At 38.8% G+C, this 19318-nt stretch overlaps 1 protein-coding gene across 1 annotated transcript in view; it reads left to right on the top strand.

Moving 5' to 3' along the window:
- The window catches only part of LOC106082285 (protein timeless homolog), a 960087-nt gene that overhangs the window by 67356 nt on the left and 873413 nt on the right, over nucleotides 1-19318 (top strand). The window contains exon 3 of the mRNA XM_059362476.1: nucleotides 10543-10800. Within this exon, the coding sequence (XP_059218459.1) occupies nucleotides 10543-10800 (258 nt within the window). The remainder of the gene's footprint in view (nucleotides 1-10542; nucleotides 10801-19318) is intronic.

Genomic DNA, 19318 nt, shown 5'->3' with positions numbered 1-19318 from the left:
GGACACAAAACTCCCCGCGGTGCCACCTGGGTAGCTGCCTTTAACATCCTTTAAATGTAGTAAGCTAAAATGTGCCACGAGTTCACCTGCAGAACGATCAAAAGATAGGTTTGGGGCGTCAGGTTAGTAGCCCATTACCCGGAAAACTTGAAGAAATTACTATGAATAAACGAAGAAGATTAAAATGGATCCCTCCATATTGACGGCTCCCGCAAACGTATTGGGGACCATGATTTGCAAATCTGCACCTGGAATGTCTGCACTGATTATAAAGAGGGTGCAGTGTGCGCACTGGCGGATGTATGGGAAAAGTACAGGGCAGACATTATTGCCGTACAGAAAGTGCGATGGCTAGGGAAGGTCTCCACAACAACACCGAGAGGTGACGCCCTATATGTCATGAAACGAGGCATAAATTTGGCTGCGGATTTGTGGTTCGTCGAAGAAAGAAACTCCTTGGCTCCCGGTTTACTCCGGAGGATGTGAGGCTAGCCACAATCCGCATAAATGCCAAATTCTTCAACATCAGACTTATTTGCGCCCATGCCCCGACGGAAACAAAACAAGGATATTTTCTACGAGCGTACCGCCCATGATATTAAGATCGTTCTGGGAGATTTTAATGCGAAAATAGGGAAGGAAAATATATTTGTCACAACAATTGGAATATTTTGCCTATACGAAGAAACTTCTGATAATGGATTGAGGATAATGGACTTCGCCGCTGCAAAAACATGGCAGTTAGCAGCACTAGACTCCAACATCGAAGGATTCACGCGGCCACATGGCTGTCACCCGATAAAAACACGAGAAACCAAAAATTTCATGTTGTGATAGACGAAAGAAATTCAACCAGCGTGTTAGATGTACGATCGATCCGAGGGGCCAACATTGATTCGGATCATTTGAGCAGTGCAATGGCAAAACATTGACCATCAGCGTGTCGCCTCTTAAACAGTTCAGCCGCCAACTCTTCGGCTCCTGCTGCCTTATTATTGCCGGGTTATTGTTACGTGGACCTCGGTACATATTTTATACTATCATAGAGATCGATTCTGCGGTATAATCACGGGCACCAATACGTATACCAGCAGCTGGGAAAAGAGGCGACACGCTGATACGTACTTGAGTATCAAAATTCTCCCCCAAGGACCCATGGTGCCAAATAGCTACTGAAGCCAAAAATGCGGCATACAGGTCAACATTACAGGCAGTAGCAAGGCACCGGATGAAGGAGAAGTATCGTGAGAAAAGGAGAGAGGAGAAACGTCTCTTCCGTTGCTACTGAAGCCAAGAATCTGTCATATAGGGCAAAATTACAGTCAGATGCAACGCGCCAGGCGAAGGAGAAGTATCGTGAGAAAAGGAGAGAGGAAAAACGTTTCTCCGCAGGAAGAAGAGGAAAATGGAAAGGCGTGAGTGCTACGAGTCAGAATGAAAGCCGAAAACTCTACCTTTGGTACAAGCACATCCTCCTACAGAGAAAAAGAAAGGAAATCTGATAACTGATACAGATAGTGTGCTGAGGATATGAAAGGAACACTTTTCCCAGCTGCTGGTATACGATGATGATGGGCACGAGTATACTGCAGAACCGATCCCTGATGATGGCATAAAATATGTACTACCTGGTCAAAACGAGGTCCACGTAGCAATAACCCGGCTGAAAGATAATAAAGCAGCAGGAGCCGATGGGTTGGTGGCTGAACTGTTTAAGAGGCGACACGCTGATAAGGCGTATGCATCAGCTCGTCTGTACAATTTGGCAAGAAAAACGCACGGCTGGAACTTCAGCATTCTTTATCCCGTACACAAGAAAGGGGACAAGGCAGTATGCGCCAACTACAGAGGAATAAGTCTCCTCCCCATCGCATACAAGATATTATCGAACGTACTGTATGAAAGATTAAAGTCTTTAGTAAACGAAATAGTTAGGCCCAAATCCTAGAAAAGACCAGAGAAGGACAAATCAACACTTACCATCTTTTTTCGTTGACTTTTACAGTCCTTTACGTTCAATGGTACTTCAAGCCATATCTAAGTTTGCTATCCCTGCAAAACTGATTCGACTTTGCAGGATGACGATTGATGATACACGCTCCTCAGGCATGACGCAATACTCACAAGAGAACATATGCTTCTCGCCTATACCGGCGACATCGATATTATGGGTCGATCCCCGGGAGAAGCAATCGCAGCCTTTGCAAGTCTCGAAAGAGAATTAACGAAAATGGGTTTGGCAGCAAATGGAGATAAGACAAAGTCGATGATATCAACATAGGTTTTATGGATGTTGATATCATCCATAAAACATAGCAGCAGATAAAGAAAATGGAAGAAATTGGGAATTACAACTTAGAGATAGTCAGCAATTTTATATACCCCGGCACCGCCGTAACCGAAACGAATGACACCGTTTTGAAATAGAGCGGACAATAATACCGGCTAACTGATGCTACGTTGGAGTGACCAAGCCGCTGAAGAGCAAAGCTACCTCCCGACAGACGAAAATTACATTTTACAAGACTCTGGTACTACCCGTGCTGTTGTATGGCTCCGAGGCATGGGTACTTGCGAAGGCAGATGTGGGAGTACTTGGATTGTTTGAGAGATAAATCCTTCGTAAAATATATAGGCCAGATTGCGTTAATGGAGAATATAGGCGTCGTATGAACCACGAGCTGTATGACGATGATAGCATTGTTAAAAATCAAAATACAACGGTTGCGATGGCAAGGTCATGTTGTCGGAATGGATAAAGAAGCCCCATAAAAGAAGTCTTGAAGGCAAGACTCACGGTGTTACACGCAAACCGGAAAGACCAAAAGTCCGATGGAAAGATCAAGATGTGGGAGACACCTCGAAACTTGGTGTCAGAGATTTTAGAAGGAGCGTAGAAGATCGAGGTACTTGGAACCCTATTCTACGTTCGGCTAATGAAACAAAGGTTCCATTATAGCTAATTTAAGTAAGTATGTAATCCGAGGAAGCTAAATCTGGTGAATAAGTTGTGGGCTGAAGCAATTCGAACTTAATTCATACACATTTGCCATCGCAATAGTGAATGCGTCACCCATATTGCACATGGCCTTATAATGCTTGTAGGTCTTTTGTGCTTTTGGTGTCGCATAAATTGCCTTGCCGGGCTTGGGTATAAATGCCACCCTTGCCAAGCTTTCGGAAGTCTTAGGAACGCAGTGAAAATAGTGGCTAGATGGGGCGCCAGATAGTCGGCCACCTTCTGTAGTAACGCCGGAAATACTCCATCAAGTCCGGGTGACTTGCATGGTTGAACGTTCCTCAAGGCTTACTATACCATAAATTTTGTAATGATAAGCCTTCGATCAACCTCATTGCTTCAAGATTCCGTTGTCTCCGTGAGTCCTGTCGTATCCTGGGGAAAATCCGTTTTCATCAGAAGCCTCAAAATGTTCTCCGTTGTCTCTCCTCTCACTGCCATGTCGTCTACTAACATTTCAGTTTGGGTATGGGTTTTTGAGAGAAACTTTTTCATCTGGGCGGAGTCATTAACTCCATCGACCTTTTCGCAGAAAACAGGAGGCCTCTTTTGCCGCTCTGATAATCTTATTGTATTCCTTGAGCCGTGTGTTATACACATTCCAATAAACATCCCGCTTTTTACGACGTGCTCTGTTATAAAGTCTGCGGACCTCTTTGCCAAGTTATTAATCTGATGCTTATAACACCTTTCTCAACATTTAGGTCGGTGCGACCTTGTTACCTCTTCTTGCTCTTGTTTAGATACATTTTCTGTTTGGTATTTGGCAAACTTCAACTTCAATTTACTCAAGAAAAGTAAACTCCTCGAAAATTGATACAAAAATAAACTTTTTAATTGCGAGAAAAATATTATCCAATTTACATAATTGCAATTTTGGAATAGAATTAAGTTTAGCGCAAACCTAATTAAACATTCCACAATATTTCACCTAAAAATGAAATATTTTTTTTATGAGAAACATGGGAAGCATAGTTACAAATTTCCTTACGTAAAAAGTCCTTAAACTGGGAATTCTTTGAATTATAGCAAGAGCTCTTTTTTCTCACATTTTCTGTCGCTGTGGGTGAGTGGCCAGACAGACATTGTCAATATTGTGGAACATTTAATGAAGTCATTACAGCTTTCAGCTTCCAGCTACCAGCTACCTTGCCTCCGTATTTATCCGCTTGTCAACTTTTTTGGCTTCCACCAGCACCAGCATTGTTATCGTTTTCCCATTCAAAGTGTCATTGGAGGAAATTGAGAGGTTTGCATTCGTTGGCCTTAGTCCTGTGCTGCTTTTGCGTTGTTCGCCGTCTTAATATTGCCATCGCCATAATTCCAAGAGATAAATTTCAATTTATAGAAAGTTTTAAATTTAATTTTATTTTATGTTTTCTTTTTTCTGTTGTTGTTCTGCTCCGCTCATTTACGATTTATTCGCTTGCGAAAGAAAGAAAGCGTAGGTCGGTTGTCGCGGTGCTTGCCATGACGCTGCTGTCTTAGTTCCAATTCATTCGTTTCATTTATTTCACAGAATTTGATGTAATTCGAAGGATTTGCATAAGTTTGTTTTTCTACTTTAAATCGGAGAAATCAGTGGCATAAGCAGCAGCAGCACTAGCACCAAATAATAATAATATCAGCACCTAACACCATTAGTGATGATAGATATTACAAAGCAACCGGTTTTCTATAAACGATTTTATTTTTGAAAGTTCAGCATTTGGTTAGGTTGTGTTTAGGTTGAATGGGAGGACAGTCTGGCCCATTGCGCTACCCCGTTAAAGGAATGAAGTGCAGTTGGAAGGTTAAGAAAATGTGTGAAATTTAAGAAACCTAAGAATAGGGCAGGGTGCGAGCGCCTTTGCGGCACTCCCTTTCGATCTAGCCATGTCCGTCCGTCTGTGGAAATCACTATAGCAGTCGAACGCGTTAAGCTATCCGCTTCTTCTTACATATACTTCTTATTGATGTAGGTCGAAGGGATTGCTTATTGGCTATATCGGTTCAGATTAGGATATAGCTCCCATATAAATCAGTCCTTCGACTTGACTTCTTGAGTATCCAAAAGCTGCTATTTCTAATCAGTTGGGCTGAAACCTTGCACGTAGTGTTCTATTAGATCTTCCAACGATCGTGGCAAGTATGGTCCGAATCGGTGTATAATCCCGTTGGCATGAAAACGTGTATGTGGTGTTCTGTTACGGCTTCGAACATCCATAGTTAGTATTGTCAAATCGGCCTGAAACCATAAAAGCCGATCTACCGATTGGTCCTCCATGGGCCCAAAAAGCATTAATTTGTGCATTGTTTGGCAGAAATTTCGTTTGGTGGGTTCCCAAAGTTCAGCGCGGCCGAACTAAGCACGCTTTTACTTGTTTTATTGTAACGGATATATTACTACGACCGCACACGGGGATAGAAAAAATATGTGGAAATAAGATAAAGGATAAAGATATCTTCACGAAATAATATATGGTTATAGATGAGGTGTTAACCAGATTATGTGCAGAATGCATGGCCCAGGGCCCATGTGTGGGCTTTCAAAGTTGGTCAACTCGACCCTACAAACTTTGGAAGTCGTTCCAAATTGAATATGAAAAAAGCCCCATGATTGCGGGCATTTCCATTATGAGAAATGATTCTAGAACAAATGAAAATAAAACCCCAATACCAAATTGGGGTCAAACTGAGATTTAGGATTTGGGGTATATTTTCATAGTATTGTACAATTTCACCTCAAATACCAACATGCAATTAGACACGAAAGTACGGATAATCATCCCAAATATTTTGTTTTTCTTTACAGTGAATATATAGGGTGAAAATTTGAAGAATTGGAAGAAGAGTTTGCGAAAGAAAGATGTAGTAGACAAAGGGAATTTAACTTTTTCAAGCGTAAACCAACAAAAATCGGGAAATATTAAAAATATTTTGAATTTTTTTGAAAAAAGCGTAAAGTGGGCAGACGAAAACTCTTTCGAAAACCGTATGATTTTTTAAAATATTTCTCACATTTGTGGTATACCATACAACATGTAGAGATTTTATAAAAAAAAGACATTCATTTTTCAGCTTTAACTTTGTTGGCACCCCTTTTGTAAATTTGAGAAAATGTTCCCCAATTTTGTAGTAGAATAAACACATTTCATAACCAAAATGGTGAAGTTAAATAAAATTAATTGGAAAACCCAAATTGGCCTCTGCACGAAAAAGGCCCCAAAAAGACGAAAATTACCCCCAAAAGTTTTGTTATCGTTCTTCATATATCTGTTTGTGCCATATTTTCATTTTGAATTTGGGATGTAAATTTCTGGAGCCAAACTTCATACAGCTTTTTATGATCTCGCCTCGGATTAGTAGCAAAGACCTGCACTAAACCATTTATTGGTGACAGTTTTTGCTGAACTTGTGAACGCTGAACCCGCATTATGTTGTACTTCGAGACTGCTGAAGAGCGAGACATTGAAGATAGAGTAAAACGCTCAAGTTGCTGTTGAATGGATAATTTTGAAAAACCACCACCATTCATTGCATGCGAGTATTTTAGCTCTATGAAATAAGTCCCCATGAAATAACCACCCAAAATCGCAAATAAAAAAGTCCCCAAAATGCTCTATAGAAACCAAAAATAACTGTTTGAGGGGAGTTATTTCGTTTTTGGGGATTTACTTCCTGTTCTTTTTGGGGAGTTATTGGGTTGCCCAAAAAGTAATTGCGGATTTTTCATAAAGTCGGCGTTGACAAATTTTTTCACAGCTTGTGACTCTGTAATTGCATTCTTTCTTCTGTTAGTTATCAGCTGTTACTTTTAGCTTGCTTAAGAAAAAAAGTGTAAAAAAAGTACATTTGATTAAAGTTCATTCTAAGATTTATTAAAAATGCATTTACTTTCTTTTAAAAAATCCGCAATTACTTTTTGGGCAACCCAATATTTCATTATGAAATGACTACCCAATCTAAAAAATCAAACAAATCCTCAAACTAAGTTTTTGGCGAAGGCAAAGCGAGGATCTACTGAAAAAAATGTGAAGGTATTAGTGGTCAAAGGCGTAACAGTGAGCTGCTGAACGTGATAGATCAAATAATTATCGATGTGATAGATCAAAACAGGATCTACCAGAGCGATAGATCAAAACATTATCAATCAATGCGATCAAAAATGGTCAAAAATGAGTTATCAACGTAATTCCTCTTATCAAGATGTGGTAAATCATGAGCGCAGATTGGAATCTTGTAAAGCCAGGGTGAATTAACTTATCGACGGCAAGTGTGTTTTAGCAAAAATTATTCCGAGCGCAACCACTGAAATGAGGAAGATTATTCTATGGAGCTTAAGGTTCTTAAAGCAATCAAAGACATGTCCCGAAATTTCCATAAAACATTATTTGTGACGTATATTACTATATATCATAGAATATATTTTTGACATGAAGCCAAAGGTGTATATTCGGATTTACATCAGTCTATAAGGTAGATCGTTGTACAATTTGTCCTTAAACCATTTTTGATAGGTATTTATAAACAAGGCATGTTATAACTATGCATTGTTTATAAATATGGTTTATTAAATTGAGATTTAGTGCAATCGTTTGGCTTCACTATGCGAGTACGCTTGAAGCGCACTGAAAATAAAGAACCATGTATTTATAGCTTTACAAAAGTTATATTAGTAGCTTGAAAAAATGTTCGTTCATTCTGAACACAGAAAAAAGTATTTTTAGCTTTAAAATGTTATGTTTAAAGGTTAACAGATTTTTTGTGAGTGTATTATACTAGGGAATTAGAAAAATTCGAGCAAATTGATTGAACAACAATTTATTGTCAGTGCACTTTAAGCGTACTCCTATTTTGGATTTAAAAGATTGCACTTTATCTCGGTTTATAACCTATTTTTTATAATTAGGCTTCAAACAGATTAAATTATTTCTCATGATTGTGCATATAAATCAAATCATATGTATATTTTAGCTTTCGTTTTTGCCAAGCTAAATTGAATAAAATACTCTTTTGTAGGAAAACGCCAAAATAACTGTTGCAACTTTTCTCTCCAGAATTCTTAACACTACAACTCATATATGTGCTAATATGATTCCAAATATCTTTGTAGAAGGTTCAGAAAAATATTCATCTGAGATTGAAGTTATTAACCAGGAGAACAATTCTACACAATCCGGTGAATATGTTGTTTGCAAAGCTAACACGACAAAAGCTGTCCTTTTTCCGCGCAAACACCTACATGTTTGCAACATATCCCAGTTTAGTTTGTAGCAGATGTCATTGCTCAAGGACTTGACACATACAATTCTCCCTATTACCGACCAAAAGTTTAAGACTTAATTTAAATTTAAAATTTTTATATATGCTGAATTATTGAAATTAATATTTTCAGCAGATTCCCTTATTCTGTTTCAGTTTTTAAAAAATTAAATAAGACCCCAAAAGTTGTTGTGAGGTTATTTCATTTTCTGTTTGGGTACTTATTTCGTTTATTAGGGAATTATTTCATATAAATTTTTGGGGATTTATTTTATTATGAAATAAATAAATTTCGGGGATTAATTTAATTTTCAATTTTGGGTAGTTATTTAATGGAGAGTTATTTCGTGGGGAGTTATTTCTTGGCGCCGAGAATTTTTGTCTCGAATACATCGCCGCTACAATGACATACGAAATTTCTCGCTGCACACTGATTCATATGAAAGTGTCTTTGCAAAAGATGAACCTATCACACAAATCTTTAGCAAACTGTTTATTTTTTCATATAAAAACCTATACTTTTGTCGAATCCACCACATTGCCGAATTTCATGCTACGAAAGCAGACGACAAGAAAAATACTTTATCGAAAGCAAAAAGTACCCGAATGCATGCATTGTACAACTTGCATTCACTGAAATCTGAATCAGTTTCTCTTTTTGCTGAAGAGCTCTTTTTATATCCTCCACCATAAGATGGGGGGTATACTAATTTCGTCATTCTGTTTGTAACTACACGAAATATTCGTCTGAGACCCCATAAAGTATATATATTCTTGATCGTCGTGGCATTTTATGTCGATCTAGCCATGTCCGTCCATCTGTCCGTCCGTCTGTCTGTCGAAAGCACGCTAACTTCCGAAGGAGTGAAGCTAGCCGCTTGAAATTTTGCACAAATACTTCTTATTAGTGTAGGTCGGTTGGTATTGTAAATGGGCCATATCGGTCCATGTTTTGATATAGCTGCCATATAAACCGATCTTGGGTCTTGACTTCTTGAGTCTCTAGAGGGCGCAATTCTTATCCGAATTTTGGCACGACGTGTTTTGTCATGATATCCAACAACTATGCCAAGTATGGTTCAAATCGGTTCATAACCTGATATAGCTGTCATATAAACCGATCTGGGATCTTGACTTCTTGAGCCTCTAGAGGTCGCAATTATTATCCGATTTGCCTTAAATTTTGTACGACGGATTCTCTCATGACCATCAACATACGTGTTTATTATGGTCTGAATCGGTCTATAGCCCGATACAGCTCCCATATAAATCGATCTCTCTATTTTACTTCTTGAGCCCCCAAAGGGCGCAATTCTTATTCGAATTGGCTGACATTTTACACAGGCCTCCAACATATAATCTAATTGTGGTCCAAACCGGACCATATCTTGATATCGCTCTAATAGCAGAGGAAATCTTTTCTTATACCCTTTTTTCCCAAAGAAGAGATGCCCGGAAAAGATCTCGACAAATGCGATCCATGGTGGAGGGTATATAAGATTCGGCCCGGCCGAACTTAGCACGCTTTTACTTGTTTGCATTCACTCATCTCGATGTCTTGGTGTTTTTTATGTGGTTTACTCAGTTCTCAAATGTCTTTTACAATGATGTATTTTTAAGCAAAGAATTCAGTTCTTGAAATACTCGATGGTTGTTAGTGTGTTTTGAAAGCAGAAGTGAATGGTCTTGTGCAGGCTTTTGATCAGTAGCGTATGTGGATCGACATCCATCATTTTCGAAGCAATTGCCATCTGACGGTTTGTCAATACAAACTTTAGCAACAATAGGAAAACCTTCACTGTCACACGCTTTAAAAACGTTACGCCGAGAAACTAAAATTCAAAATTCAGATTTTCTTTGGAAGAGACCACTTTCATTTACATATATAAAGAGTAGCTTCACAAGCCAACTCTTCAATACTATATGTATGCGAACAGATTTCCCTCAACTCAATATTATTCGGTTGCAATTGGCGCTATTTTGGCAAATCTCCTCTATCACATTGAACTCGAGCAAAAAGCTGTCAGTAGCAAACTGTTCCAATGGATTTAGTTAAACTCGAACATAAAAAATCTAATTTAATTTTCAACTTTTGTCTGCCTTGAATCATCCCCCACATCCTTACACCATTCATCCGTATTCATCCACGTGTCATGTTGTTGTTTTGCTAACGCTGAACATAATTCTTCTTGTATGTTCTGCGTCCCTTAAAACTGGTCCATTTCTGTTTTAATGCTTTGTGTATTTTTTCTCTTCTTTTCTTTCATATTCCTTCGCAGGATTGGGCTTTGCGTAGCGAGGAGCAAAGTCTTTTAATTGAACGTATTTTGGTGCTGATGCGAAACGTGCTTCAAGTGCCCGCAAATCCTGAGGCTGAATGTCGTGCCGATAATGATGCCAGCGTACATGATCAGGTCATTTGGGCGCTGCATCAGTCGGGCATTTTGGATTTGGTGCTGTTTATCATCTCATCACCGGATGAACATCAATTCCATTTGCATTGTCTGGAGATTTTGTGTCTGCTCTATCGTGAACAGGTAAGTGAACCAGAGTGGCTGGTCCAGGATTCTGGTAATCTTCACAATCCTGGCTTAAGGACCACTTTGCACGCGTTGCAATTAATTGCATTGTGAGTTGACTCGGCCCATGTGTGTGTGGCTTCTACAGTAAGAGTGTGTGCATGTTTGTGTGTGTGTGATTGTAAAAGGATAATTAATGGTATGGTAAAATTAATGAACCACAATTACCGTTTGAGGCATTTTGCATGCCTTAACGAAACATTGTAGTGCTGAGTTGGTTTGCCAACACGAATCCGGAAGTATTTCTTTCACATACACAGCAAGCTTACGGGCTTTTGTAATTACTTTGTGTGGACCAAAAGAAAAACATGGATAAACAAAGCGCAAAAATCTCATCAATATGTGCCTGCAATTTAACATGGAAAGCTCGGCTGTAATTATCGGATACTGGCATGCATACAAAAAGAGTTATCTATGCGTGGTGGCTTGAAATGTTCTTTAAACTTTAAATCAGATCAAAATTAATTTTTTCAAAGTACTTTTCAAATTTGCTGGAATAGCATCGAATATAAATGAATAATATTTATTTTGTCAGTTGAAAAAAAGAAAAAACGAATTGTAGTTCTTGCTGGTGAACACACTTGCAATTTTGCCCATGAACATTCCATTACGGAACAGGGGCCACTTCGTACTAAGGTTTTTTTCAAGGTTACTTTTTAGTATTGCGAGCGCACAAAAAGCCTATTACTGGCTTAGGTTGTTGTAGAAACAGTGTGTTGTACACTGAGATGGCAGCTCTTGCCGATGAAGGAATCCAGTGTCTCAATCCGGTACATACAACCGACTGCCATGGCATTGACTGGCTTAGATGTTTGTCCATAGTGGCATGGGGCGGATTTATACCCGTACCCTCTTTGCATCCTAACCTAACCTTACCTTGTAGGTCACTCTATTTGTTATAGAAAGGGGTGAGACGACGATGAGATCATTACCTACTTTCTCTTTCTCAGTATTGGAAAGACTAGGATACTCAAAACTCCTAATACTACAATATCAGGCATTGCGCGGGACAGGAAACTTAACAAGGCCTTACAAACATGGAGCCGGTGATGGGAACATTATCGATTCCTCAGAAATCGATTTACTGAAGGACCAATAATTAAGGTCATTCAGATGAAAGTAAAAGGCCAAGCCCCAGCAGAATTCTTAAAAATTTATGACCTGTTAATAGAATTAGAGGGGAGCTTTTAGATGTGGCAATATGTTCGAAAAACATTATCGATGAGGTTCAGAAATGAAGGGTCTGCATGGAACACTTCTCGGCTATCAGAACATTACGTTCAGAATAGCACGGCCAGCGCGGAATCAAATAGGCTTCCAAAATAAGGTTAAAACTAACTAGACAAAATTCGACTACTCAGAGGAAGACTTCGGCAAGAAAAGTTAGAATCTCCAAGCATTGAAGACAGTGACGACAATTTCAACTAGATAACGATTGCAATCGTGGTGTCTTTTGAAGACAGTTGTCCTCTTCGAGAGAGAAAATCAGCCCAAGAAAAACCCTGGATAACCGGAGAGATTCGCAACATTAAAAAATAGTTCCGCAGAGCACGTCGTAAAAAGATGCAGTTTTATGGGCTCGAGGAATACAATGAGATGAGAGCGGCAAAACGTGCCTCCTGGAAGCTTTTCTGCAAACATGTCGATAGAGTTAATGACACCGCCAATATGAAAATTTTCTCTCAAAAATCCATGTCCAAAACGAAACGTCAGTAGACAATATGGGAGTGAGAGCAGAGACAACCGAGGACATGTTTAGGCCAATAATCGGCTTGTTGTGCGCTCCAAATACTAAAAAATTAACCAAGAAAAAGAAAATCTAAATTAGGAATCTCTTGCTACTTAAAAAATCCTGAATTGTTTTCTATACCACGACCCTAAGTTGGTTCATGTCTAACCATTTAAGTCACTCGGAACTGATGAAATATTAATGGCGTTACTACGGAAGGAGGCGGACTACGAGTATTCCGGCGCATATCCTGACAGAGGGCAAGAGTGGTGTTTATACCCAAGCCCGGCAAAACAAGTTGTGCGACACCAAAGGCCTACTGAGCTTTGAGCTTTACGTCCTTTCTACTCGAAACACTGGAACGTATTGTGGATACCGTGTTAAACAGTACGTCAACATGTTAGTGTCAAGGGACAGTCGGTGTAGACTGCCCTGCACGAAATTGTGTATAAAATAGAGGAATCCTGCAATGCCAAGACGTACACTTTGGCGGTATGCATCGACATCGAGGAGGTTTCTTAGAATGTGAAAACCGGCACTCTAATCCAAAACTTATACCAATACCGAATATACCGGGTCCTTAGGGACTGGATAAACCACATGCTAGGAAACGGTTGGATAAATTGTAGATCCCAAGACAAAAAAAAAGGAAGAAAGTGGAACAGATGGGCGCTTTTGACGCATCTCATTTCCTCAACCGATAGATTTCGATATTTGACAAGGTCATATGCTTAATCTTGAACAGGAAACTGAATTGAAAGTGTTACATTCGTAAGTACACCGAGAAGACTCACAGATGGGTGGCGCCTTCGGGGTGTGATATGGCAAATAATTGGTGATTTTGTTAGGAGCGTTTAACCATTCACTACTTTTTGTTGTTTGTCAAATTGTTGTATGCAAATTCTGGAGTTTATGCTCGTATTGTTGTTTCATTCATTTGATCTGATGTTTCGACCAAAATTTCAAAATTTGCAAAATTTCAATAAATATCCTGTAAAATGAAGATTTCAATAAAATATTCTCTATACAAAAAATTTGGCCTGGTCTGGGACTCAAAAAGCGGCAAAATGGTAAAAATAAATAATAAAAAAATGCAAAAATGCTAGAAAGTTCTTTATCTGAATACGAGGATGCGAATTTTACCATATTATTTGGTCGAATTTTACATATAGAACCTTAACCCAAATCTTGTCAGTCTTTAATTTTGTATACTTACTAATATAGGACTCAAATATAGGCAAATATCTTTTAAAAAATATATATGGGTGCTACATATAAATCTAGGCACTCCGGTAGACGAGTTGGAGGCGTGCTTGGATTGTCAGAGCGGGGATTATGGGTTCGACTCCTACCAGAGGCCTTGGTCTGTTGCGACTGTGGTATCACAATGGACTTAAAATTTGTAAAGGACTGTGACTTTGTAAAGGACTGCCACTGTTACCTAACCAAACCTACATATACATTTGGACCGATTGTGATAAAATTTTCGTTACAAATTAGGACGCCGTGCAAAATTTGGTAAAGGTCGGACCAAAATTGCACACGCATTGGGATATCAAAAAAAAAAACAAAAACTCTTCACGCCAAATTTGGTAAAGATCAGATCAAGATTGTGGCTTTTACAGCTTTAAGGTCATATCGGATGAAAGATATATATGGAATCTATATCTAAATCTGAACCGAATGTTTCAAAATCAACAGCGTTCGTCCATGGACCAAAGAAGTGGCTTTTTCATAGTTTTATGAAAATCGGACAACAAATGCGACCTGAATACATGAACAGACAGACAAGAATACATGAAAAGACAGACAGACGGACATAGCTAAATCGATTCAGGAACTGATTCTAAGCCGTTCCGTGTACTTATCGACTTATCTTCTCCTTCTTAGCGTTGCACACAAATGCACAAAGATATAATACCCTGTACCACAGTGGTGGTGTAGGGTATAACAAGTAAAAGCGTGATAAGTTCGGCCGGGCCGAATCATTCAGATCATAAATGAATGCTGAAGATTGTAAAAGTCATTGTGTAAAATTTTAGCTCATTCGGATAGGAATTACGCCTTGTAGGGGCTCAAGAAACAAAATCGAGAGATCGGTTTATATGGCAGTTGTATCAAGTTATTGATCGATTCAGACCATATTAAAAACGCATGTTGAAAATCATGAGAGAAGCCGTTGTACAAAATTTCTGCCAAATCGGATGAGAATTGCGCCCTCTAGAGGCTTAAGAAGTCAAGATCCCAGATCAATTTTTATATAGCAGCTATATCAGGTTATGTTCCGATTTTCGCCATTCATAACACAGTTATTGGAAGTCATAACAAAACACCTCATACAAAATTTCAGCCAAATCGGATGAGAGTTGCACGCTCTATTGGCTCAAGAAGTCAAGATCCAAGATCGGTTTATATGACAGTTATACCAGATTATGAACCGATTTCAATCATACCAAACACAGTTGTTGATACCAAAACACCACGTGCAAATCGGACGGGAATTGCGCCCTCCAGAGTCTCAAGAAGTCAAGTCAAGAAGTTATATGGCAGCTATATCAAACCATGGACCGGTTTAAACCATACTTATCGCAGTTGTTGGAAGTGATACCAAAACACCATGTGAAAAATATCAGTCAAATTGGTAGAGAATTACGCCCTCTAGAGGCTCAAGAAGTCAAGACCCAAGATCGGTTTATATGGAAGCTATATCAAACCATAGACCGCTATGGCCCATTTACAATCCCAACCGACCTACACTAATAAAAAGTATTTGTGCAACATTTCAAGCGCCTAGCTTTACTCCTTCGAAAGTTAGCGTGCTTTCGACTGACAGGCGGGCGGACGGACATGGCTTGATCGACTTAAAATAAATATGGTCATCAGATTTTTACTCTACTCCTTTAAACATTTCATTCAAGATCTGAGTTCCTATAGAATGATGTGTTGCAGCATACGCATGATAACTTCACATTTACCTAAAGCCCATTTACCTTGATCTATCAATCTTCAAATTCAACTAGTGCCTATGCCTTGTACCCTCCATTAAAGTCGGATATCGTTTTGCTTTACCAATGCCAGTTTTGTTAAGTTTTTCTTGCTTCATTTGTGATTTTGCAGAGCGCAAAGCACTTTTTGGAAAGGTCGGTTTAAGATAAACATGAAAAATTGCATATTCACCAATTTAAGAATACAATAAAAATTCTGTTAAGAGCTTCTAATATTCCGACATATGTGGGTTGTACTTTTCTTCTTTGGTATTGCTTTTTTTCACTTTTGACGCTCCATTTTGTGTTGTGGGAGTATTTGGCTGAGTGGTTCCGGTCTTTGTTACTGGAGTCAGACATAAATCACGAAATCTTAATTTTCACACGAACATCAACCATAAACCATGGCAATAGCATGGCTAGTAAATGTGTCTGCGCTAGCATGTGATGGAGAACACGTTCCATTCTGGTTATCCTTGGTGGTTATGGGGCTGGCTGTTTTTTTTTTTTTTTTGTTTTCTTTATTTCAGGGTATAGTGGAGTATATTTGATTGTTGTTTTCTCTTTAACTTCGGTCTGTTTATGACGGCATTTCGACTCCAATTTGATGGCCACAAAACATTTCAATTACGTTACAATTCTTCTCAGTAGAAAAACACAGCTCACGGCAGCCGCCTGATGCTTCTTCTTCAAATAATACACTTATAGGTGATGCAAGCAATGTGTTGGAACGCCTTGAGTTCTGTGGAAATAACTTGTTTTCTGTATATCTTGTGGTATATACATATCCGTACAGTTGGTAGACAATTTGATGGCAGTACATACTGGAGCAACTTGGCTTTATTAGTAAAATAGGCAACGCTTATCGTTTGAAATGTTCAATTATAAGCCTAAGGCTTGTTAGTCGTAGGCATTTCCTTCGTTGGGCTGCTATAAAGGTTTCTGCCAAATTTTTATCATCAAAAATACTTTCATTGCTTTTTATACCCTCAACCATAGGAAGGGGGTATACTAATTTCATCATTCTGATTGTAACACCTCGAAATATACGTCTAATACCCCATAGAGTATATATATTCTTGATCGTCATGACATTCCATGGATCGCATTTGTCAAGTTCTTTGCTCGATATCTCTTTATAGGCAAACAAACGATAATGGATAAGATCTGCTATGCTAATAGAGCTATACCATGTTATGAACCGATTTGGGGCCATATTTGGTTTAGCTGTTGCAGACCAAGGTGGAGGTCATATTTAGCACGTTGTGCAAATTTCAGCCAAATCAGATAACAATTGCGCCCTCTAGAGGCTCAGGTTGCATTATCGGGAGATCGGTTTATATAGGAGCTATATCAGATTATGAACCGATTAAGTTAAAACAAAACAGTTCCACTTAAATCGGATAAGAATTGCGCCCTCTAGAGGCTCAAGAAGTCAAGAGTAAGGATCGGTTTATATAGCATCTATATCAAAACATGGACTGATATAGCCTATTTAGAATCCCAGCCGACCAACACTAATAGGAAGTATCCGTGCAAAATTCCAGGCGTGTAGCTTTATTCCTTGGAAAGTCCGCATGCCATCGACAGACGGACAGGGACTGGGTTAAATCGACTTAATATGTCAAGAGGATCAAGAATATATATGCTTCATTGAGTCTCAGATCAATATTTCGATGCATTACAAACGGAATGACGATATTGATATACCCCCATCCTGTGGTGGAAGGTATAAACATGTAAAAAAAGTGTATTTTTTGCATTTTTTGGTAAAAAGAAGTATTCGCATTGAGGAGTCTTTATTGAAAAAACTTGCTTAAATATCTTAATTTCTTTTTTTTTTTTTTTGTGAAGAGGACATATTGCATATGCGTTTTAAGTAAATTTTAGCAAGATATGTCACATTAAGCGGGTGCTATGTGTACTTCAAAATAGGCATTTTTTTATTAAAATATTGGAAAACCCCCTCGAGTTCCCAGGATCCAAAGCCCAGATCCCTTATTTGGATTTTTGTACCCACCACCGAAGGATGGGGGTATATTCATTTTATCATTCCGTTTGCAACACATCGAAATATCCATTTCCGACCCTATAAAGTATATATATTCTTGATCAGCGTAAAAATCTAAGACGATCTAGACATGTCCGTCCGTCTGTCTGTTGAAATCACCCTACAGTCTTCAAAAATAGAGATATTGAGCTGAAGCTTTGCAAAGATCATTTTTTTTTGTCCATAAGCAGGTTAAGTTCGAATACGGGCTATATCGGACTATATCTTGATATAGCCCCCATATAGACCGATCCGCCGATTTAGGGTCTTAGGTCAATAAAAGCCACATTTATTATCCGATTTTGCTGAAATTTGGGACAGTGAATTGTTTTAGGCTTTTCGACATCCTTTGTCAATTTTGCTCAGATCGGTTCAGATTTGGATATAGCTGCCATATAGACCGATCTTCCGATTAAAGGTCTTAGGCCCATAAAAGCCACATTTATTATCCGATTTTGCTGAAATTTGGGACAGTGGATTGTTTTAGGCCCTTCAACATCCTTCGTCAATTTGACTCAGATCGGTCCAGATTTGGATATAGCTGCCATATAGACCGATCCGCCGACTTTGCTGAAATTTGGGACAATGAGTTGTGTTAGGCCTTTCGACATCCTTCTTCAATTTGGCTCAGATCGGTCCAGATTTTGATATAGCTGTCATATAGACCGATCCTCCGATTAAGAGCCTTAGGTCCATAAAAGGCGCATTTATTGTCCGATGTCGCCAAAATTTGGGACAGTGAGTTAAGTTAAGCCCCTTGACATACCTCTGCATTATGGCACAGATCGGTCCAGATTTGGATATAGCTGCCATATAGACCGATCTCTAGGTTTTAGGTTTTGGGGCCATAAAAAGCGCATTTATTGTCCGATGTCGCCGCAATTTGGGACAGTGAGTTGTGTTAGGCCCTTCGACAACCTTCTTCAATTTAATTTAGATCGGTCCAAATTTGGATATAGCTGCCATATAGACCGATATATCGATTTAAAGTCTTGGAACCAAAAAGGCGCATTTAAAATCCGATTTAACTGAAATTTCACACATTGACTTATATTAGGCTTTTTGACATCCTTGTTGTATATGGTTCACATCGGTTTATATTTAGACATAGCTACTAAAATGACCAAGTTATTGTTATACACAATTGAACAATGACTTGTACTTGTTAGTATTTGGTCCAAATCGGATCATATTTCGATATAACTGCTATGGGACATAAGGTATGCAATTTTCACCGGATTTTGATGAAAGGTCGTTTACATATTCACCCTAGATGGTGGGTATCCAAAGTTCGGCCCGGCCGAACTGAACGGCTTTTTACTTATTTTTTACTCCATATACCCCCTTAACCCATACACAACCTTTATTGCAGTTAACAATTATTGTACCTCCACAGCAAATTTACTAAAAAATTTCGTTTTTGAAACAATCTTTGTAGTTGTAAATTTTGTATGAAGCAGGTCTCGATCAAAATTGCAAAACAAAAAAAATTAAAAGTCAAAAAATTAAAAGTCAAATATCCCCGAAAAAAGACGGACAAGATATTGTAAACCTCAAGCGGAATTTTTGAGCACTATCCAGCATAAATAAATGTGGAAATCGGACCACAAACGATGATTTGGCAACACCAACAAATTTTCGGAATGGCGAGGTGACCATTTTTAGGGGCCTGCCAAAAGGTAAAACCATGGTCCTTTAAATTTTGCTCACGAT

The sequence above is a fragment of the Stomoxys calcitrans genome, chromosome 2, assembly GCF_963082655.1.
Source record: "Stomoxys calcitrans chromosome 2, idStoCalc2.1, whole genome shotgun sequence".
Taxonomy (NCBI): Eukaryota; Metazoa; Arthropoda; class Insecta; order Diptera; family Muscidae; genus Stomoxys; species Stomoxys calcitrans.
The sequence above is the reverse complement of the archived record's forward strand: the minus strand, read 5'-3'. Positions and strand labels throughout refer to the sequence as shown.